We start from the raw sequence: 22,111 nt of genomic DNA on the forward strand, positions 1-22,111 counted from the left end.
AGGGCGGTGCCTGTGGCTCAAAGGAGTAGGGCGCGGGCTCCATATGCCGGAGATGGCGGGTTCAAACCCAGCCCCGGCCAAAAAAACAAAAAAGATGCACACAGCCCACCAGTGTGTTTGTTTTGTCATGTTTAATACACACTAAAACAAGCCACAAAAGAGGGTGCTGCTAGCTGAGAACTACAACCACTCCAGGACCCCAAAACAGAGGCCAGGAACGGAACTGAATCCACAACTCCTGGGGAGACCCAAGTTCTCCTAGGCCCAGGCAACCCTGAACCCTCCTGTCACCTCCAACCTCCCTCTCCCTCAGCCTAGACTCAGTTGGCCCTTCCCTACCAGTGGCTTCCTAGACACAGGCCCCTCCCCTCCCCTGGGTCCCAGGACTTCTTCCTCCTCAGGGTACAGAGGGGCACAATTGTTCAGGGCCCTCAGGTCCGGCTGTCCAGGAGAAGCTGGGTTCTGACCCAGGATGGAGAAACGTTGTACAGGGGCTGTCAGGATACTCAGGCGCCCACACACTCCACGTAATTGGCAGGGTACAGGCCAACGCGGCCGCTCTGCAACTGGCCCTGGCACCAGCCCTGCTCATCCTCCTCACTCATCTTCAGCAGCTCCTCCCCTGAAGGAAAGGGGACTGGTCACCGCCAATTGCTCTGGCCCAACCCCCTTTCCTGCAACTGGGTCAAGGACTGAGGGGGATGGGGTAGTCCAAGAGCCCAGCTAGGCGAACTCAGCTCAAGGCAGAGGGAAGTTGAACTTAGCAAGCTGCCCCACCCCAGACCCCAACACAGCAGGAAGGCCCCAGCCAGCTGGACCCAGAGCAGACTGAATGGCCAGACAACTGGCCCTTGAGAGGGAGTTATCTGGCTTCCTTCTTCCACACTCTTGCTTAGGCAGTAAGGAAGGCAGAGACTGAACTCTGGAAAGGAGCAGGAAGGGGCCCCAGAGTACCTGCTCGGAAGCTCAGCTCATCAGCTTCCTGGCCAGCATAGTCATAGAGTGCCCGAACCCGGACACCAGTAGTAGCCTTTCGGGGACTCTCCTCATCTGACCACTCTTCATCCTGCCCCCTGCTGGAGAGTGGAAGCAGAAGGGAGTAGCTCAGGGTACAAGGAACTAGAGCTCTCACCCAGAACTCAGGTGAAGGGCTTACTGTCTCCTCCTCATCCCCACCAGAGGAATCCTGGGAGAGGCAGGAGGGGAGGAGCTCGAAGATTCTAGTCCCACCTCTGTCACCTAGCTGTGAGCTCAGGTGTAATTCTTGCCCCACAGAGCTATTGTGAGGTGAAAGTGGAAGGAACCAGGAAGATCACTGGCAAATCTAAACCACTATGAAAACTGGTATCATTACCACCCTCAGGTCCCTGGCACCAATTTTCAACCCACTTAAAGTGTGAAGAGAATAAAACAAAGAAGATAAAGGGAAGGAGGGCAGAGCTGTTTCTTTACCACAGCCAGACTCCTGACTCTCACCCTGAGGACCCCGGAGACTGGGGTGGGGGTGCAGTGCCATCTCTTGTGGGCACAATGCTGGTCAGGGTAACCTCATCAGGGCTCCGGCCACCCTTCTCTTTCCGGCTAATTGTCCTGTGTGTGTCCAAGGACCACTCCTGTGGGAACAATGGTTAGGGTCAGGCTGAGCTACAGCTTTTGGTAACAGCCAGGGCCATTCAGATCACCTTCACTGGCTTCATCACAAGCCCTGAGCTTCCTCCAGAGGCCCAGGCTGAGCACAGTAGGAGCTGGCCACACCTCCCAGCCCCACATAGTCTGGAGCACATGCCTCAAACTGTGGCCAATTCATGGCCATGCCGGGCCCATGGGTGCTGCGCCACCAGCGCAGATCCTCTTCATCACTGGCTGCCTCAATGCTCTGGTGTAGGTCTTTGTGGAGGTCATGGAACCTGTGGCCCAAAGCACAGCCTCAGACTGGGAAGTCCTGGGTCCTTATACCCCACAATCCCATCCATCACAGCTAGAGCCCAGGGAACCAGCAGGGGACCCAGCATCACACCAGATCTCCTCACCCACCCCCAGGCCATACTTCTCACTGCTGGAGAGGTCAAGGTGTTGATGTAAGGTGAGCAGCATATCCTTGAAGAAAAGAAGCCTCTGGCGCTCAGCAGCCTGGCAGGTCTCAAAGGCCTGTTCCATGTCCTCCATGTAGCGTGGGGTGTAGCGATGCAGCTCTGCCAGTGTCTGCTCATACTGAGTTTTTGTCTGGGTGAGAGGGGAAAGGGTCAAATGAGGAGGAGAGCTTCATCTACGTAGGACTCCACTGGTGTTTATCAGGCACTGCCATGATCTACAGCAGTGGTTCGCAACCTTCCTAATGCTGCAACCCTTTAATACAGTTCCTCATGTTGTGGTGACCCCCAACCATAAAATTATTTTCGTTGCTACTTCATAACTGTAATTTTGCTACTGTTATGAATCGTAATGTAAATATCTGATATGCAGGATGTATTTAGGCAACCCCTGTGAAAGGATCGCTTGACTCCCAAAGGGGTTGCAACCCACAGGTTGAGAACCACTGATCTAGACTGGACTAGCCACCAGGGGCAATCAGTCCTGAGAACCAGCTCCTGCCCTTCACCACCCCAGCAGCCTAACAAGGGAGGTGACATTCTGGCACAGCAGATGTCAGAATCTGGTAGAGAGTGAGCTGAGGTCAACCTATGGGCAGAGTGGGAGAAATCAGATAAGGCTTCCTGAAGGAGGTGGCAACTGAGCAGTACCTCAGAGTTGGAGGAAAGGGTACTTGGGGAGAGCTGGCAAGGTAGTGCATTGTGCAAGGAAAGGAGCTGGAAGTTCTCCTCAATTGCTAAAGTCACCTAGTGCCTGGGAATTCCATCATTTCCTTCCCCGGGCAAAGCAGCACCTTTTCTCAGGTTCCTCCTTTAAATGATCATCTGGAGAGAGGGTGGCAGGTAAGGATTAGGGCAATGAGAGTGCTGGGACTGGGCTGCGCCTGTGGCTCAGTGGGTAGGGCACCAGCCCCACATACCGAGGGTGGTGGGTTCGAACCCAGCCACCGGCCAAACTGCAACAAAAAAAATAGCTGGGCATTGTGGCAGGTGTCTGTAGTCCCAGCTGCTCAGGAGGCTGAGGCAAGAGAAACAATCGCCTAAGCCTAGGAGTTGGAAGTTGCTGTGAGCTGTGATGCCATAGCACTCTACCAAGGGCGATCAAGGGAGACTGTCTCAAAAAAAAAAAAAAGAGTGCTGGGACTGAAAAGGAGCAAGCACTTCAGGAAGCAAGATTCATTCAGAAATCTTGCCTGGGCCTAGGGTGGGCTAGGACCTGCAGGCGGTACCTTCTCGGCCTCCTTGGCACAGCGTTCTACCCGCTCCTGTAGTTTGCGCAGCTGCTCCTGGGAGATGGCATTGTCTGCCTTTGCGTGGCTCTCCCGAGTCTGGGCTGTCTTCTCATCCTTCCGGGATGCATGGTAGCTCTTCTTAGAAGCCTCAACCTGGCATTCATGGGGACAACTCTAGGCCCTGGACACCACGCCCTGGTACCCTCAAATCCCAGGCAGACCTAGAGGGGGCCTCTCTCCATTGCCCATCCACCCCAGGCTTACCTCCTTCAGCCTCTTCAGCCAGGGCTTCTGGGCCTTGCGGAAGCCGTCCTCAGCAGCCCGGCTCTCACGGAAGCCGCCCAGCACTGGGCGGTGGAAAGCCCCACGCTGCCAGCTGCGCACCTGCTCGCTGTCCTGCCCCTGCAGCTTCTCCCGCACCTCCAAGTGCAGCGAGCTCAGGCGCTCCGCCGCAGTGAAAAAGGCATGCCAGGCCTTCTCCAGTGTGCCGTACTGGGGGCCTGCAGGAAGGTTATGGGGCTTGGGCCAGGCCCGGGTACCACCCAAATCAAGCCCATCCCTTCTCATTGGGTGTTGCTCTGGATGCCAGGCACAGGGGTGAGGGTGGGGTACAAAGACGAACAACAGTGCTGTCATCTGGGACTTACTGAATGCCTACCCTGTGCCTTGACATCTGAGTCCTTCCCTCAACCACCCTCAGGACAGTGTCATTGTCAACATTGAACAGGCAAAAAAACTAAGACCGAGAAAAGTGATGTTAACTTGTCCAAAGCATTATAACTACAAGTAGAGCTGAGACTCAAACCCACATCTGCTGCATGATCACTGTACTTTATTGCCTCAAGGAAAGAACCCATATCTGCTCTCCAGCAAGGCAGCTCACTGGGTGGAAAGATCCCACACTGCCAGTCAGAAGGCCTGGGCTCAACCTTCTGTTCTTCCTACCTGTGTGACTTCAGACAAGTCCCCGAGCCTCTCTGAACTTCCAGTTTCACCTCTAGGAAATGGGTAGAACAGGCCCATCTCCATCACAGGGTTGTTAAAAATACCAAAGTGACTCATGAATGTACTTTGCAAACTCTACCACCACAACTATAAGGATAACCAGGAGGATCATCCCTCTTTAAGGAGGTAGAAGCCTCAAACTTTCTGCAGGATGTACAAAAAGAAGCTGCCCCAAGGGCCCCACCCTCAGCAGCCCTCTGCTCCCTGTCCAGCCTAAGCACCAGCTTACCCTTTTCCACGGTGCCCCTCCACTTGCGGGCCCAGTCAGCTAGCTGCTGGGCATAGGCCTTCTCAATGCGAGCACGTTCCTGGAAGCAGCTAACCAGGTCCCCGCACAGCCGGTGCCCATCCTCCACCCGCTGCACTGTCCGCCTATAATTGCCAGCCTGGGGCATAACAAGTAGAGCAGAGTTACCAGGCAGAAGCCCCCTCTCTGGCTGGGGCTATCAGCTTGGTTCTTCCCCTGCACAGGTAACTGAGCCTAGAGAGGGCTGGGCGTTTTAGTGCCGCCCCCAAACCCAGGACCCCACTGCTCACCTCCCAGAAACTGCCCCCTAAGGCTTCCCCTCCAGCATCCTCTTCCGGAGCCATGGTGTCCCCGCAGCACGGAATGGTGGCAGATTTAGAGCTGTGGAAGGCAGAGGGATACGTAGGGAAGCTGGACACACTTTAGGGGTTAGGAAATGGCCCTCTCTCATCCCTGGGCTCTGCCCCACTGCCATTGCCACCACCTAAGGAACCGTCAAAGCTAGGACTTAGCAGGCAGGGGGTTGAAGTCCCAAGGACAAGCCAAGCTAGGGGCAAGGAAGGCAATTTCAAAGCTCCTCCTCTCTCCCTGGGTCTGCTCTTCTCCCCCACCCCCACATACCTAGGGCCTAGATATCACTACAGGAAGCTGAGTGTCCCACTCTTAAAGCTGCCACTGTGACTCTGCCTTGAAGCTAAGAAGAGCAAAGCAGAGGGTGAGGGTGGGCACCTAGAGTGTCCAGGGCGGTGCCTAGCTCCCCCCAATATAGCAACTGCTGTCAGAAGTGCCAGATTCCAAGCAAGAGAATGCCAGGCAGGTCACACGATCCACAGCCGGGGATTACATGGCTGGCGGAGGAGCAAGGTGGGCAGAGAGCCCCACTCCCCTGAAGCCTAACCAAGTCAAGGCCCCTGCTGCATTTCCTTGAACAAGGCAAGACTGTTACCAGAGCTGGCTGAGTGTGCAAGTGTCCAGCCACATGCCGATAGCTCCCTGTACTAGGAAGAGCAGAAAAGGAGCTAGAAGCTCTGGGTCCCATCTTGGTATGTTACTGTCCCCTCCTAAGAAGGCCTCAGTGCCCTCCAAGATGTAAACTTCCCCACCTACCCAGGGCAACAGCTTGAGGCTCTGTCTCAAAAAAAAAAAAAAAAAAAAAAAAAACTGGTCAGTGGGTACCCCACTAGCTCCATGCCAGGCTAGTATAAGACTCAACCCAAGGCTGGGCACAGTGGCTCACTCCTGTAATCCTAGCAATCTGGGAGGCTGAGGTGGGTGGATCACCTGAGCTCAGGAATTCAAGACTAGCCTGAGTAAGAGTGAGACCCCTGTCTCTAAAAATAGCCAGGCTTTGTGGCAAGTGCCTGTAGACCCAGCTACTTGGGAGGCTAAGGCAAGAGGATCACCTGAGCCCAACAGTTTGAGGTTGCTGTGAGCTATCAGGCCATGCGCTCTACCCAGTGTGACAGAGCGAGACTCTGTCTTAAACAAACAAAAAAAGAATCCAGGCAATGAGTGAGATATATCCACAAGGGGCTCAGCAGTCACCAGGAGGTACTCACCCCACTCCACAACATCCAGCAGGGGCCCCACAAGGTGATACCAAGCAACTAAGTCCTGACCTCAAAAAGCTCAGAATATAGGGCAGCCCAGGGAAGGGAGACAAGTGGTCAGCCAGTTATAAGAGCATTCTCCAGAATCACAGAAGATAGCAAGGTGAATTCCAACTCCAGAGCCACCATCTCAGGGACTGGAAGACACAGTGGCATGCGGCTGCTCCCTGCTGCCTTTAGGCAGGGTCTCAGCTGTCCCCAGCACTGACTGACTCACAACCCCTAGAAGGAAATTGCTTCCTCTTTTGTGCAGGCCCAAGGGACATGCCAGGCCCAGAAGGACAGAGTGTGCCTGTAGCCCCCAAAGCGAGGCTCTGTCACGGCATTTCTTCCAAACTGATTAACTTCTGCTCCTCCAAACCTCAAATCAGGCCATCTTCTCCACAGTCACTTCCCCTATCCCTCCATCCTTGCTCCCACAGCCTCTGGTGACCCCTTGATTTGGGGTATATGCCCCATTGGGTTGTGACTGACAGGATGTCTGTCTCCACTCATTGACAGAGGCTTCTGGGATTCTGATTTGTTTTCCCAGGTGCTAGAATCTGAAGAAAAGAACTGATGTCCACCTGAAGACCAGAAACCTGCTGGCTCCAGCAGCTATGGAAACACTTGGCCTGAGTGGGCATCCCTCTCTGCTAACAAGAGGGGCAGCTCAGCCCTCCCTGGAGACCCATGGAGAGTGTGGGCAATGGAAATGCTGGGCACATAGTGGCTGCTCCACCAGGCCCCCAAAGCTCTTCACTGTGTTCACTCTTTAGTCAGTCCCACTTGCCCAGAGAGGACTTGCCAAGCCATGGAGAGAAAGAGTGCTACAGCCATAAATCACAGGACCTCTGGAGCTGTCCCAGCCAGGCCTCTAGGGCCTGGGGCCCTCTGCCTGCTCAGATCTCCGTGCTCCGTGCTCCCTGCTCCCTGGAGAGCTACCCGCACCCGTTCCCTCTCTCTGGCCCCAGAACAGAGCAGGCTGTGTGTGCAAGGCCGGCATGGCTCCCTCCGGCCTCCCAGAGCAAACACAAGCTGTGCAGCCAGGCCCACAGCCCCAGCCTGACCTAGCTGTGGGGGGGGTCGGGGACAGGAGGCCTTGCACTGCAGCCCCCATTAAGAAGGTTGGTGCCCTGTGCCTCCTGACCTCAGCAGAGACCCAAATCAGTCCCTATAACACACTCCACCACAGGCAAGAGCTCAGAAGGCAGGTAATACAATCTTCCCTGCCCAGGGAGCCCGCACCTACTGGGCCAGAGAAGTCTTCTGGGGCTTGGCAGAGTCTCCTTAACACCAGCCCAGGCCAAAGTAGGGATTTTCAGGGTTCAGGGAGGAGCCCCTCTCCCGAGGCCAGAAATTACCCCCACCCCTTCCCAGAAGCTGGGGGCATGCCCCTGGGAGGGAGCACAGCCATCCTGCCCTGCCTGCCCATCCCTGTGTCCTGAGTCACAGGCTGTGCCCAAGGGCTTCTTCTCCCAGCAACCCCACCCCCATCAGCCCACAGCCAAGGCCCAAGAGGATCTGAGGGCACAGGAGGGGCATTGGGCTGGTTCAGAGAGAAGCACCTAGGCTAGTGGGGCTGGAACCTGTAGCCAGAGCCTGTTCGGACTGGAGGTCAGGAGACTGGGGGAGGGGGTGGCACAGGAACGGGGGAGGAGGCAGGGCTGGGGAGGGGCATAACAAAGGGGCGCTCTTGGAAACCTGACCTGCCGGCTGAGGTGCCGGCTCTCTCATGACGCATTCCAAACCCCAAGCCTCCACACTAAATCTCGCAGCCCAGGGGCGGCGCGTCTCTGGCCTCAACCCTTATGAACGGAGCCCCTCAACAACCCCCATCTTGTCCACCCGGCGCGGCACATCTCGGAACCTGGGGAGCCCACGCGGAGCGGCACGGCCAGGCCTAGCCATGTAGGCTCTAGGACTTCTCGGCCAAACTTGTTGAACTTGGTCTTGGCGGGGGTGGGGCCTGCCCGTCACCGCCAAGGGGAGGGGGTGCTCCCTGCCTGGGCCAGCCTAGCCGTGGATTCCAGATGGTAGCTTGAGGCAGCGGACCCAGGAATGGGGCTCTTTGCAGAGGGCAAGGGGTCGTCAAGGCCCCAGGGCTGGCGCGAGCAGGGCAGAATGGGGCCCTCGATGGGACCAGGAGATGGTTTCGCCCCGCAGCCCCGACGTCCCCATCCCCCCGGCGGGCCTAAGGAATTGAGGAGTTCGCTACGCCGAAGAGGGTCGGTGGTAGCCCTTCCCATCGTCACGCAGAGCCGGGTGGTCGCGGGCTCCTGGCGCGGGAGCCGGTTCCATTGCAAACTTCAGGAGGCGCAGGAGGAGAGGGCGGACTCGAGCCACGGTTCCCGCCGCTGCGTCCCCGCAAGTCCCCTCCCGGGTACTCACCGCGTCTTCCCGGGGCCCCTAGGTGGGTGGGGGTCCGGCCACGCTCCGGCCCGAGTCCTGCTGCTCCCTGGCCCCGGCCACCGCCTCCCGGAGCGCGCCGGGCCCTCCCCCGGGAAGCCCGGCCCCCGGCCCCGCCCTCTCCGCTGCAGCGGCCCCAACCCCACCAGCCTACTGCGGGGTTGCGGGGGCCGCTAGCATCACTGCGCCCCGCGGCTCTAGGGATGTAGGGTCTCTGCTACCGGGAGCAGAGTGCCTAGGCAGCTCCCAGGGTGGCGCGCAGGCTGCAGGGAGTCAGATTTCGGTTTTGCCCCTCCGGACCTTTGCAGAGCCTGGGAGACCGTGAGACCGAGAAGGGACCCGGCATGCAGCGGCAGCCCTTAGAGGGTTTCCTGAGAGTCACGATGCCTTACATTTGTTACTGAGCACTGCTTTCTTAGACGTTAGATGGGGAGAGGCTCACAACCACCCCCTTGCAAACATTAGATTTCTTATTGTACAGATGCAGAAACTGAGGCTTAGAGACCTTAAGCGGCTTTCCTAAAATCTAGTCGACCAGGGCCAGGACTCCAAAGCTGTGTCCTGTCCTTTCCACAGTTCTTTCTGCTAATGTGGGGCGCCTCCTGAGTCCTGGGACAAACACGCGGTGGGGGTGGAACAAAAAAGGCGTGAGCTCCTCACTCTCCATGTTATTTCCAGATTTTCTACCATGATTCATTCTTAAATCCCTTCGCCCCTCCAGCCTCTTTATCAGTCTGATATATTTTTCCAGATCACCACGGTGCCACCCCACCCCAAATAAATCCCTTGGTTCTCTAGCCCTCCTCCCTCTCCCCCTTCCCCCTGCGGTGGTGAGATTTTTCGGAGCCGGCGGGTCTGTTATTTATATCCACTGGAGCGGTCCAAGAATGTTCCGAGGCTGACCTAATCGCCACCTGCTTGGCCTCCCTACCCCTCCCGATCCCCCCAGGGCCCGGTGACCCAGTGGCCATGCCTGGCGCCCGGGAGACAGGAGGGAGCGTGGGTCTGCAGGGTTAGATGCACCCCCAGAGCCGCGGCGCCGGTGGAGGGGCGGCGCTGCTCGCTTCAGCAAGTCCGGTTCTTCCCCACCTCCCACTCCCTGAGGAGTGTGAGTACTGAGTACATGCGCGCGGATTTTTAAACTGCAACTTTAAAAATAGCAAAATTATGTTCTTTCTAAATCCGGAGGGACCACTGATGCGTTCTTCATGCAGATGAATCTGCTCACAAAATGGAAAGAGGGCCTGAAGAGAATGAGCTGGGGTAATTTCAGAAGGTAATATTAGAGGCTGAGGGCTCACTTGCGGGGCGGTCCTAGTGGGAGGGTGAAACTGCCTAAGATGCCTGTACCCATCCGCCCCACCTTTGGCCTGAGGACTCGGGCCATGTTTGGCAAATCATTCCTGAATAGTGGATCTGGAACCTGGAATGTAGCTTCTGAAACCAGTTTGGACAGCCACTCTCTCCTGGGGCTTGGATAAGTCTCTTCTCCCCTTATCTGTTTCTACCTTTATCATTGGTGACCTACCTGAACTTTTACTGGGCCATGAGCCCCACCGAATTAATGATTTGTAAAACAACTGCAAATGAGAGGAGCTGGGGAAAGGACATAGTCAAAGTGTTCTGCATTATTTAAAATCAAGTTAACATTCCACCTAGCGCCTGAAGGCCTTTAGGCAACTCGTCTGAAGTGTGAAAACACAAGAATGAAATTAATTACAGGAGCCTCCTATTAAAACCTCATTAAAAATAAAATTGACGGCTCGGCGCCTATAGCTCAACCGGCTAAGGCGCCAGCCACGTACACCTAAGGTGGCGGGTTCGAATCCCCAGCCCGGACCCGCCAAAAACAACAATGAGGGCTGCAACCAAAAAATAGCCGGGCGTTGTGGCGGGCGCCTGTGGTCCCAGCTACTTGGGAGGCAGAGGCAGGAGACTCGCTTAAACCCAGGAGTTGGAGGTTGCTGTGAGCTGTAATGCCACGGCACTCTACCCAGGGGGACAGCTTGAGGCTCTGTCTCAAAAAAAAAAAAAATAAAAAAAAAAATAAAATTGACAGCTAGGCTCTGGGATCTGGGGAGGCCAGGCCACAGAGACACTCAGGGCTGTTCATCAGACCACAAGTAGAAGGAGATGTGGAGTGGAAAACATCTGGCTTCCCTTGGGCTCAAATCTGGAAGCAGAAAGGAGAAATGTTGCAGCTGATCTTAATTGCCCCTAGGTACTGTAGAGAAACAAAACAAACCAAAACCCAGAACAGACTGGGCTGCTTCACAAGTAAAAGGAGACAGACAAGCCCTGGGACAGCCAGCCCCCAGCTAGTGCTGTGCCCAGGGCTCCTAACAGTCACACCGCTCCATCAGTGCTGTCTACCAAACTGAACAGAGTTCAAGATGACATGCCCAGGGTCATAGGGCTGAAAAAAGACAGAAATCTAGCAAGGAAGCTTGGCTTAAGGCATCAAGCTGCCTTGGAAGCACGTTGCTCTACAACCACATACCACCCAGACACAGACTCACCTTGAGTTTCTGGAATGTCCTAACCGCTGTAGCTTCGTTTGTTTGTTTATTTATGCATTCATTCATCCAGCCAAGAAAACTTTCATTTTTTTTTTCTTTGTACTAAGCCCTATGCTAAATGTTAGGGATACAAAGATAACAAAGGCAGAGCCCTAAGCCTATAATGATATGATGAAGATACAAAGTTTTGTGGAAAAACAGAGGCAAGAGAGACCACCTTTCACAGAACATGACACTTGATTGGGCTTGATGAATTGGAATCAGTCATGTGGACGGGCATTCTAGGCGAGAGCATCTGGGTGTGCCAAGAGCCAGAGATATTCCCATATGACTTTGTGACCTAGCAATTTGGAACAAATGTGTACAAATGCACAATGAAGTTCAAGGATGTTTGCATATACTACTGTTTGCAATGGGGGAAAACTGGAAATAAATGCCCACCACAAAGGCGGTTCACTCATGCTATGGATTACTGCACAACAACTCAAGAACAAGGTAGAGGCTTGGCACCTGTGGCTCAAGTGGCTAAGGCGCCAGCCACATACACCTAAGGTGGCAGGTTCGAATCCAGCCCAGGCCGCCAAACAACAATGATGTCTACAACCAAAAAAAATAGCCAGGCATTGTGGCGGGCGCCTGTGGTCCCAGCTACTTGGGAGGCTGAGGCAGGAGACTCGCTTAAGCCCAGGATTGGAGGTTGCTGTGAGCTGTGGTGCCACGGCACTCTGCCCAGGGGGATAGATTGAGGCTCTGTCTCAAAAAAAAAAAAAAAAAAAGAACAAGGTCGAGAGAGATGTATTCTTCTCTAAAGACCTCCACGACACTGTTGAGTGAAAAAAGCAAAGTGCAGAATGCACTAAATATTCAAAGAGAATATACACCAAGCTAGTTTTGGTAGTTATCCCTAGGGAGAGATTTGGAATTGGTAAGGAACATTTTTGGGTTTTTTTTTTTAATATGGAACGTGGGGTGGTGCCTGTGGGTCAAGGAGTAGGGCACCAGCCCCATATACTGGAGGTGGCAGGTTCAAGCCTGGCCCCGGCCAAAAACTGCAAAAAAAGGAAAAATGGAATGCTTCACAAATTTGTGTGTCATCCTTGCTCAGGGGCCATGCTGATCTTCTCTGTATCATTCCAATTTTAGTATATGTGCTACTGAAACGAGCATAGGAACATCTTTGTAGTGTTAGAAAACTTACAGTGAGGGATGGCGCCTGTGGCTCAAAAGGGTAAGGCACCAGCCCCATATGCCAGAGGTGGTGGGTTCAAATCCATCCCTGGCCCAAAAAGAAAAAAAAAAAACTAAATAAAAAAAGAAAACTTACAGTGAGGGCTGGATATAGTAGCTCATACCTGTAATCCTAGCACTCTGGGAGGCGAAGGTGGGTGGATTACTTGAGTTCAGAAGTTCCAGACCAGCCTGAGCAAGACTCAGACCCTATCTCTACTAAAAATAGAAAAACTAGTTGGGCATTGTGTCAGGCGCCTATAGTCCTAGCTACTCGGAAGGCTGAGGCAAGACATTTGCTTGAGCCCAGGCATTTGAGGTTGCTGTGAGCTATGACACTGCAGCACTCTACCTGGGGTGCCAGAGTAAGACTTTGTCTCTAAAAAAAAAAAAAAAAAATTTACGATGAGAATGGACCAGGCCAGGTGCTATAATCCTAGCACTCTGGAAGGCTGAGGCAGGTAGATTGCCAGAGCTCATGAGTTCGAGACGAGCTGGAGCCAGAGCAAGACCTTGTCTCTAAATAGCCAGTGTTGTGGTGGGACCTATAGTCCCAACTACTTGGGAGGCTGAGGCAAGAGAATTGCTTAAGCCCAAGAGTTTGAGGTTGCTGTGAGCTATGACATCATAGCACTCTACAAAGGGCCACAAAGTGAGACTCTGTCTTAAAAAAAGAGAGAGAGAGAGAATGTACTTATGTGTATTATTGTGTAAATAAAATCAAGAAAGTGGGGTGCTTGTAGTGAGTGATTCTTTGTGTCTAAAACAGTAGTGTCAACTCGATGCCCGGAGCTCAATGAGTGGGGCACCAGCCACATACACCAAGGCTAGCAGGTTCAAGCTCAGCCCTAGCCTGTTAAACAATGACAACTGCAACTGAAAAATAGCCGGGCATTGTGGCGGTCATCTGTAGTCTCAGCTACTTAGGAGGTTGAAGTAGGAGAATCTCTTGGGCTTGGGTTTGAGGTTGCTGTGAGCTGTGATGCTGTAGCACTCTACTGAGAGTGACATGGTCAGATTCTGTCTCAAAAAAATAAAAAACAAAACAGTACTGTTGGGCAGCGCCCATAGCTCAGTGAGTAGGGCGCCAGCCACATACCCAGGCTGCCAGGTTCAAACTAGCCCAGGCAAGATAAAACAAAAATAACAACTGCAACTAAAAACATTAGCCAGGCGTTGTGGCAGGCACCTGTAGTCCCAGTTACTTGGGAGGCTGAGGCAAGAGAATAGATTGAGCCCAAGAGTTTGAGGTTGCTGTGAGCTGTGACACTATCGCACTCTACCCAGGATGACAGCATGAGACTCCGTCTCCAAAAAAAAAAAAAAAAGTAGTGTCCAATGGAATTTTCTGCAGTGGTGGAAATGATCTGTAAATGAGCTGCCCAATAAGATAACTGCTAGTCACGTGAGACTGTTGAGCACTAGCAACATGGCTAGTGTGGTTGAATAAGTAGATTTTCAGTTTAATTTTAAGATTATTATAATTTTTTTTTTTTGCAATTTTTGGCCAGGGCTGCTGGGTTTGAACCCACCACCTCTGGCATATGGGGCCAGCACCCTACTCCTTTGAGCTACAGGCACCGCCCAATTTTTTTTTTGAGACAGAGCCTCAAGCTGTCACCCTGGGTACTGTGGTATCACAGCTCACAGCAACCTCCAACTCCTGGGTTCAAGTGATTCTCCTGCCTCCACCTCCCAAGTAGCTGGGACTACAGGCACCCGCCACAATGCCCAACTATTTTTTGTTTGCAGCTGTCATTGTTGTTTGGCAGGCCCTGGCTGGATTCGAACCCACCAGCTCCGGTGTTATGTGGCTGATGCCTTAGCCACTTGAGCCACAGGCACTGAGCCTAATTTTAAGATTTTTAAATTAATAATTTAACAGCTGTATTGGACCATGCAGGTCTGGAATAGCTAAAATATTGAGTTCATGATGTCACAGAAGCAGATAAAACATGGGCTGGGATTAGATGATTAGATGGTGAAGATTTGCAAACTAGGCTAAGGAATTTGGACTTTATCTTTTTATTTTGTTTTGTTTTGTTGACATAGAGTCTATGTCACCCTGACATAGAGTGCTATAATATCACAGCTCACAGCAACCTCAAATTCTTGGGCTTAAGTGATTCTCTTGCCTCAGCCTCCTGAGTAGCTGGGACTACGGGCACCTTCCACAACACCTGGCTATTTTTTGGTTGTAATTGTCATTGTTTTAGCAGGCCAGGACTGGCTAGAACCTGCCAACTTTGGTGTACGTGGCCGGCACCCTACTCACTGAGCTACAGGCACCCAGCTGACTTTATCTTATAGGCAGTGAAAAGTATGAATAGGAGAACCTAGGTCGGATTTACCCTTTTTTTTTTTTTTTTTTTTTTTTTTGAGACAGAGTCTCGCTTTGTCACCAGTGGAGGGTAGGTTAGAGCAGGCAAAATGCAGTAAGCAGGGCTGTCCCTGTGAAGGTTGCCATGTGAGCTACCTTCTGTGGCCCTGGGACAGTGCCCCAGCATTCCTGACAGGCAGCTGAGTAAAGTGTTTTCATTGAACAGCTATGTTTTTAAGATCTCAGGCAGCCCCAGGTGTAAAAACTGGGCTGAGTTATTGAGAGGAATTAACCACAGTGGGAGGCTGTTTCTGGGTTAGGAAGACAAGAACAGCAGAGAGGTGGCAGAAGGTAAAAATGCATAGCAGGTTCTCAAAGTATAGCCTGTAGAGAAGCTGCTCCAGGGTCTGGAATTTGCCCCAGGCAGATTCTTTGGAAGGCATCACAGAGTTGGCAGAAGACACCTTAGGAGTTGCCATTTTTAGTCCAAGCTTCAGTTCTGCGGCTGGGAAGCCTAGGTCCTTCCCAAAAGTTCCCTGGGGGGTCTCCTGACTGGTGAAGGAGTTCTAGTGTTTTAGTAAATGACCCATTTATTTATCATCTTTCAGGGGACATCCTCTGTGTGCCAGATACCATGCTTGGTTCTCAATTCAAAGGAAGTAGGCAAGATCCCTGACTTCATAGAGTTTTCGACTAGAATCAAATAAAGGTCTGAATATATAATTAGAAATGGTGATGTGGGCTTGGTGCCCATAGGTCAGTGGTTAGGGTGCCAGCCACATACCCTGGGCCCGGCCTGCTAAACAACAGTGACAACTGCAACAAAAAAATAGCCAGGTGTTGTGGCAGGTGCCTGTAGTCCTAGCTGCTTGGGAGGCTAAAGCAAGAGAATTGTTTAAGCCCAAGAGTTGAAGGTTGCTATGAGCTCTGAGCTCTGACTCCGCAGCACTCTACCGAGGATGACATCTACCAACTACTGATGGTGACATAATGAGACTCTGTCTCAAAAAAAAAAAAAAAAAAGGTGAGGCCTTTGAAAGGGCAAAAAATGGTGCTATAAGGGAATGATGGGAACATGACTTCCATTGGGGAAGGGGCAGAGAAGATTCCTGGGGCAGTTTAAGTCTCTATGCAAAAAGACCCAAAAGATAATTGGAAGCCAGGCTGGGAGGCTCACACCTATAATCCTAGCACTTTGTGAAGCTGAGACAGGTGGACTGCTTGAGCTCAGGAGTTTGGGATGAGCCTGAGCAAGAGTTAGACCCTGTTTCTACTAAAAATAGAAAAATTAACTGGGTATTGTGGCTGGCACCAGGAGTTTGAGGTAGGGCACCAGAGTGAGACTCTTGTTTCAAAAAAAAAAAAAAGGAAAATAAATTTGAGATGAGGGAATGGGGAAGAGGCAGGAGAAGAGAAGACCAAGCATTCACTTTTGGACCCTGATGAAATGTTTCGTCAAGCAGACAGGGCCACATGCTACTCTGGATATCACTAATGAACACATGACCCAGGAAGAGAAGCAGAAACTATGACCCTTCACTAAGGTGACCAGGTTTTTTTTTAATTTTTTTTTTTTTTTTTTGCTTTCAACTTATCTTACTTTGTTTTTTTTTTTTACACTTCTTCTTCCCTTAGTGTTCTCTTGCCCCCCACATGGCTGGGATCACAAGGTCTGGCTGTCTTGTTGTTGTTGTTGTTGTAGAGATGGGGTCTTCTCACTCTGGCTCACACTGCCTCAGGCTGGTCTTCAGCTGGTCTTGAACTCGGCTGAGCTCGCGATCCACCCACCTCAGCCTCTCATAGCACTGGAACAACAGGCGTGTGCCACCACACCTGGCCAGGTAACCAGATTTTTAACATTGGTAAAGTGGGACACCATTGATGGGGGTGGGGTGGGGGTAGGGGGGTGTTCTTAATTAAAAATTTGGTCTATATGGAGCAACAAAAATTTTCATAGAATGCAAAAATAGTATTGTAATTTTTTTTTTAATTTCAACGTAAGTACAATTTACAAATATAATACATTAAAAAAATTATGTATAGTATTATTTTATTCTTTGGCATATTTCTCGTCGAATTCTAACAACTGATCAACAATGCGAACTTTGATAAGCAGTTCTCGATAATCAGTTCTCAACAATTATTTGTTATTAAAGTTTAACATTATAAAATTAACAAAAATAATATAAAACTCATATCCTGGTGAAATAGCCACATGGCAGCCAAAAACCGTATATTCCCTTCCCATTCTCCCACCCTTCCCTAGCTTGTCATGCATTCTTTCCAAAAATCGGGACTTTTTTAAAACTCTGCAGGACATGAGACAAATTGTTAAAAATCGAGGTTGTCCCGCCAAAAGTGGGATGTCTGGTCACCTTCACCTTGGAATTGGAGCTCTGTGCCCCCGAGGTGAGGTTTGATCCAGGTAGTGAAGGGGGAGGGTGGAAACTCAGGCATATTTTGTCTGTCACATTCCAGACATTCTGCTCAGCACTTTGTCACCACAGCCGGTGGAGCAGGATTTATTCTTCCTGTTTGGCAAAGGAGGAAACTGAAAAGCAGAGAGAAAGGTGTTAAGATTTGCAAAGGATACAGCTAGGAAGTGGGGAAGTGAGGGCTGTTTAACTCCAGTGCTGGTGAACAAGTTTCCCACTCAGTCATGCTGAGCAGTAAGGACAGAGACTGGGCATGTTAGTGTCCTGGAGTGCTGTAACCAATTCCTGCAAATGAGCCTTAAAACAACAGAAATGCATTCTGTCATAGCTCTAGACCCCAGAAATCCAACATCAAGGTGTTGGGGGACCACACTCCTTCCCTAGGCTCTGGGTGAGAATCTTTCTTTGCCTCTCTCCTGGCTGCTGGCAATGTGGTCATCTTTGGGGTCCCTTGGCCTTCTCAGCCTCCACCTTCACAGGCGCTTCTCCTCTGGGTGTGTCTCTGCATGTCTGTGTCTCATCTCCCTCTGCCTCAGTCTTATAAGATGACTTGCCATTGGATTTAGGTTCTACCTAGATAATCCAGGATGATGGCCTCATTTTAAAATTCTTAATTAAAGTCCTTAATTACTGTCACCTGTGGCTCAGTGAGTAGGGTACTGGCCCTATATACCAAGGGTGGCGGGTTCAAACCCGGCTCTGGCCAAACTGCAACAAAAAAACAGCCAGGCATTGTGGCGGGCACCTGTAGTTCCAGTTACTTGGAAGACTGAGCAAGAGAATCACAAGCCCAGGAGTTAGAGGTTGCTGTAAGCTGTGACGTCACAGCCCTCTTAAGTCTGTAGAGACAGTAGAAACTCTGTCTCTACAAAAAAAAAAAAAAATCCTTGGGTCGGCGCCTGTGGCTCAAGTGGCTAAGGTGCCAGCCGCGTACACCCAAGGTGGCGGGTTCAAATCCAGCCCAGGCCTGCCAAACAACAATGACGGCTGCAACCAGAAAAAATAGCCGGGCATTGTCGCAGGCACCTGTGGTCCCAGCTACTTGGGAGGCGGAGGCAGGAGACTCGCTTGAGCCCAGGAGTTGGAGGTTGCTGCGAGCTGAGATGCCACGGCACTCTACCCAGGGGGACAGCTTGAGGCTCCTGTCTCAAAAAAAAAAATACTTAATTAGACCTTTTTTAGGATATAGGATAACACTGGCTCTGGGGACTAGGATATGGATATATCTCTTTAGGGACCACCAATCAACCCAGATAGAGGAGCTCCAGGAGGCCATAAAAGTTAGCTGTGGAAATCTCATAAAAATGCTTCCTCCCAAGAGCTGGATGTTGCTGTGAGCTGTGACGTCACAGCACGCTACCAAGGGTGACAAAATGAGACTGTCTTTTAAAAAAAAAAAAATGCTTCCTGACCTTGAAAAGCAAGCAGCCTGGCTCGGCGCCTGTGGCTCAAGTGGCTAAGGCACCAGCCACATACACCTAAGGTGGTGGGTTCAAATCCAGCCCAGGCCTGCCAAACAACAATGATGTCTACAACCAAAAAAAAAAAAATAGTCAGGCGATGAGGCGGGCACCTGTGGTCCCCACTATTTGGGAGGCAGAGGCAGGACACTCACTTGAGCCCAGGAGTTGGAGGTTGCTGTGATCTGTGATGCCACAGCACTCTACTCAGAGGGACAGCTTGAGGCTCTGTCTCAAAAAAAAAAAGCAAGCAACCTTTCCTAGTTTTTCTTTATCCAGTTTCATAAATATGTCTCTTTGCAGAGTGAATTAGCAGCTTAAATGCTACGGCCAACCCAAATCTGTCTTAGCTTTCTAGACTGCCTATAATTATGACAAAACTCTCAGGTTCTGGATCCTTATAACACAGGGTCAGTCAAATATGAAGGGGAATATACAATAAATGTCTGAACGGTACCCACTCAGAGTTAGAGCATAGGAGTGGAATGCGTGAATTTGTCCCAAGACACTGGCTTCACCCATAAGAAAGAATCACAGCTAACCAAGGCAGCTTGCAACCTTCCTCCACACAGAGAAACTTAGCTGGGGTTCTTGAGTGAGATTTTTGTCATATGCTCCTTGAGTTCCAATGTCATAGTAGGGACAGGAGCCAAGGCAGGGCAGTGGAAGGGGAGTGGGAAGAAGGGAACGTAAAGGAATGCCAATGCAATTCTCCCAGCCCCACTGAAATGTGACTCATCCACCCATAGGGAACTGGCTTGGCTGTAACACAGACAGGATCGTTTTTATTTCTGCACTTAGGACTGCAGCCCTTAGAAGAGACCTTTGGCATCAGAAGAGTGAGTAGAAGGCCCTGCCAGAAATCAAACCCCTGGTGTCTGATTCCCTGATCCCTGACTTTTTCTATCATGACTACTAACTGGTAAGGACTCTTGAGAACAGCAGAAAGCTTCTTCACACCTTTATCAGAACTTATCAGTAAATAACACATTGCCAGGAGATTATATAACAACTTCTATTTGTAGAACACGTCATAGTTTGCAAAGTACTTTCACATATATTATTTCAGCACTCTTGCAGTTGCTATGCAAATCCGGCTGCCTAGAGAAGTTCCCTGGCATCCTGTACCTGTGGTATTTCATGACAGGGTGTGGATGGTGTCTTATCCCCCCAGAATAAAGATAGAAGGGGGACTTGGGTTTCCTTTTTAGAAATTTACATAGCTGTCTGACACTTCCAAAGCTCCCAGAGTGTGGGAGTCCTACTTTTGTTTAGCATTATTATGAATTTATTCATATTTGGGCATTTAAGTATATACACTGGAGATGTTAAGTAAAAAGGCCTGGAGATGCTTGTAGTCAGTCTGCATCCAATCATTTAGGCAGAATTTTTTTTTTTTTTTTTTGCAGTTTTTGGCCAGGGCTGGGTTTGAACCCACCACCTCTGGTATACAGGGCCAGCCACCTACTCCTTGAGCTACAGGCGCCACCCATAGGCAGAATTTAAACTTCAGTTTCTTGCAAGCGCTGCAGAATCCTTGAGGCTGTCATTTGCCAACCACTGGAGGCAGCCAATCATATGTGGGAAGGCCACATGCATCATCTGTGTGGATTATGGACGGTTTTGCAGACTCAGCAAGGCGTTTGGATCCATAGACAACTTGAACAGAATCAGGGTCATGTACCAGCCTGCACCAGGAAAATGCTTCCTAGTAGAGGGAAATTTCCCATAGGGAGACTAGAGTTGAGAGCTGGTTTCTGCTGCCTTTTTTTTTTTTTTTTGAGACATCCCACTCTGTCGCTAGGCTCAAGCAATCCTCTTGCCTCCCAGGTACTTGGACTACAGGCACTTGCCACAACAGCCACAACACCTGGCTATTTTTTTTTATTTTCAGTAGAGATGGAGGCCCTCGTTCTTGCTCAGGCTGGTCTTGAACTCCTGAGCGCAGATGATTTATTCATATTTGGGTGTTTATATTGCCCACTCCCAGCCCCACTGACATGTGACTCATCCACCCATAGAGAACTGGCTTGGCTGTATTCCAGAGAATTGTTTTTTACTTTTGCACTTGCGACTACAGTCCTTAGAAGAGACTTTTGGTATCAGAAGAGTAAGTGGAAGGCCTCTTCTCTTTTTTTTGAGACAGAGTCTCACTTTGTCACCCTTTGTAGAGTGCTGTGGCATCATAGCTCACAACAACCTCAAACTCCTGGCCTTAAGTGATTCTCTTGCCTCAGCCTCCCAAGTAGCAGGGACTACAGGCACTTGCCACAATACTGGGCTATTTTTAGAGATGAGGTTTCACTCTGGTTTAGGCTGGTCTGGAACCTGTGAGCTCAGGCAATACACTGGCCTTGGCCTCCCAGAGTACTGGGATTACAAGCGTGAGCCATTGTGCCTGCCTGGCTTCTGCTGCTTTGATAGCAAGTCACAAAATCAGGAATTCTAAAACTGGAGGAATCTATGGGACCACCTAGTCTTTCCTCTTTCATTTTATGATGAGGAAACTAAAGCATAGAAAAGTGACATGATGAGCCCAAGATCACATAGCCCAAATATTCCATTGTGCTATATGTGCGTATTATCTGTTCTAGAAAACACTTCAATAAAGCCACATATTGTTTTGCAGATCAAAGAAACTGGCATTATTTAGGGTCATGCTCATGGTCTGCCCAGCTTCCAGTGTGAACACGAGACCTTGATTTGCTATCACCAGCAGCTTTTGAATGAGTTGCCTTGTGATGCCTATGTCAAAAGTAGTATCACAGACAGGGGCAAAACATCTATAAACAGGGTTTCGTGAGCAGTGTGAGCAGTGTGAGCAGGGGAAACCAGCCTCTTTGTGGCATCATTCACCTCATTATCAGAACAGCAGCCATAAAAAATAGGTATTAAATGCTTTTGTCCATCCTGCACCTGGTGGCTCATCAGATGGGAACGGATGATTTCAAGCCCTGAGGCAGTGTTCTGTGGCCACACAAAGGGAGCCGGAGCAGGAGCTGGGGTAAGGGTGCCTCAAAGCACAACGTGAAACAAAGTGTTTTATTGGCTTAGGCAAGGCAGGTTTCCACTGCTCACATGTGGTTCTGTCTTTCCACCATGGAAAATTTTCCCAGTCCTAAAAATGGATTCTGGAAAAACCTGGCATTAAGCAGGACATGTCCCTTGCTCTGGAATCTATTATCGCTAACTGTTGCCTCCCTGTACTTGTATGTCCTGCTCTCTCTGCCCAGAATGCCCTCTCTACCTAGTTCAGTCTCTCAGGATTCAGCTTAAGTGTCGCTTTTTTGGCAACACTTCCTTGACACTGCCTCTTTCTTATTCTACTCCAAGCTGACTGAAAGTGTACCTTTTCTGTGCCCATTTCCGCCCCCCCACCACGCTTCTCTAACTAGGCCCATCACATTCTATTATAGTTGTAGGTTTACTTATCTCTCACTCTTAGAAGACACACTTCGCCATGCACAGAGCATCATTCACTTCAGCATTCCATTTGACTGCCATAGTGCTAGGCTGAGTAGGTTTTTGATACATGGTAGAATGAATGAAATTTGAATTCTTTTTTTTTTTTTTTTTGA

General features: G+C 50.6%; 1 protein-coding gene and 1 non-coding gene across 5 annotated transcripts; both read right to left on the reverse strand.

The window, feature by feature from the left end:
- Positions 1-111: 111 nt before the first annotated feature.
- PACSIN3 (protein kinase C and casein kinase substrate in neurons 3) lies at positions 112-8,648 on the reverse strand. 4 transcript variants are annotated; one of them, XM_023509600.1, is made up of 10 exons: positions 5,196-5,638; positions 4,865-4,955; positions 4,557-4,713; positions 3,587-3,822; positions 3,320-3,475; positions 2,048-2,223; positions 1,787-1,907; positions 1,477-1,613; positions 955-1,076; positions 112-622 (listed from the first exon to the last, which is right to left on the reverse strand). In XM_023509600.1, exons 2-10 carry the CDS (start codon positions 4,916-4,918, stop codon positions 507-509), a joined length of 1,275 nt encoding a protein of 424 aa, XP_023365368.1. In that variant the 5' UTR covers positions 4,919-4,955; positions 5,196-5,638; the 3' UTR covers positions 112-506. The 4 variants fall into 4 exon arrangements, with proteins under 4 accessions (XP_023365368.1, XP_012659527.1, XP_023365367.1 ...); XM_012804073.2 differs by lacking the exon at positions 5,196-5,638 and adding an exon at positions 8,555-8,648 and having other exon boundaries at positions 117-622; XM_023509599.1 differs by lacking the exon at positions 5,196-5,638 and adding an exon at positions 7,873-8,094 and having other exon boundaries at positions 117-622; positions 955-1,073.
- A 3,503-nt stretch (positions 8,649-12,151) lies between these two features.
- On the reverse strand, positions 12,152-12,258 carry LOC111724448. Its single transcript, XR_002772749.1, has one exon. It is a non-coding gene; the product is annotated as a U6 spliceosomal RNA (small nuclear RNA).
- Between the last annotated feature and the right edge of the window lie 9,853 nt (positions 12,259-22,111).

This window comes from Otolemur garnettii, unplaced genomic scaffold (genome assembly GCF_000181295.1).
Source record: "Otolemur garnettii isolate 467f Iridium unplaced genomic scaffold, OtoGar3 scaffold00001, whole genome shotgun sequence".
Lineage (NCBI taxonomy): Eukaryota > Metazoa > Chordata > Mammalia > Primates > Galagidae > Otolemur > Otolemur garnettii.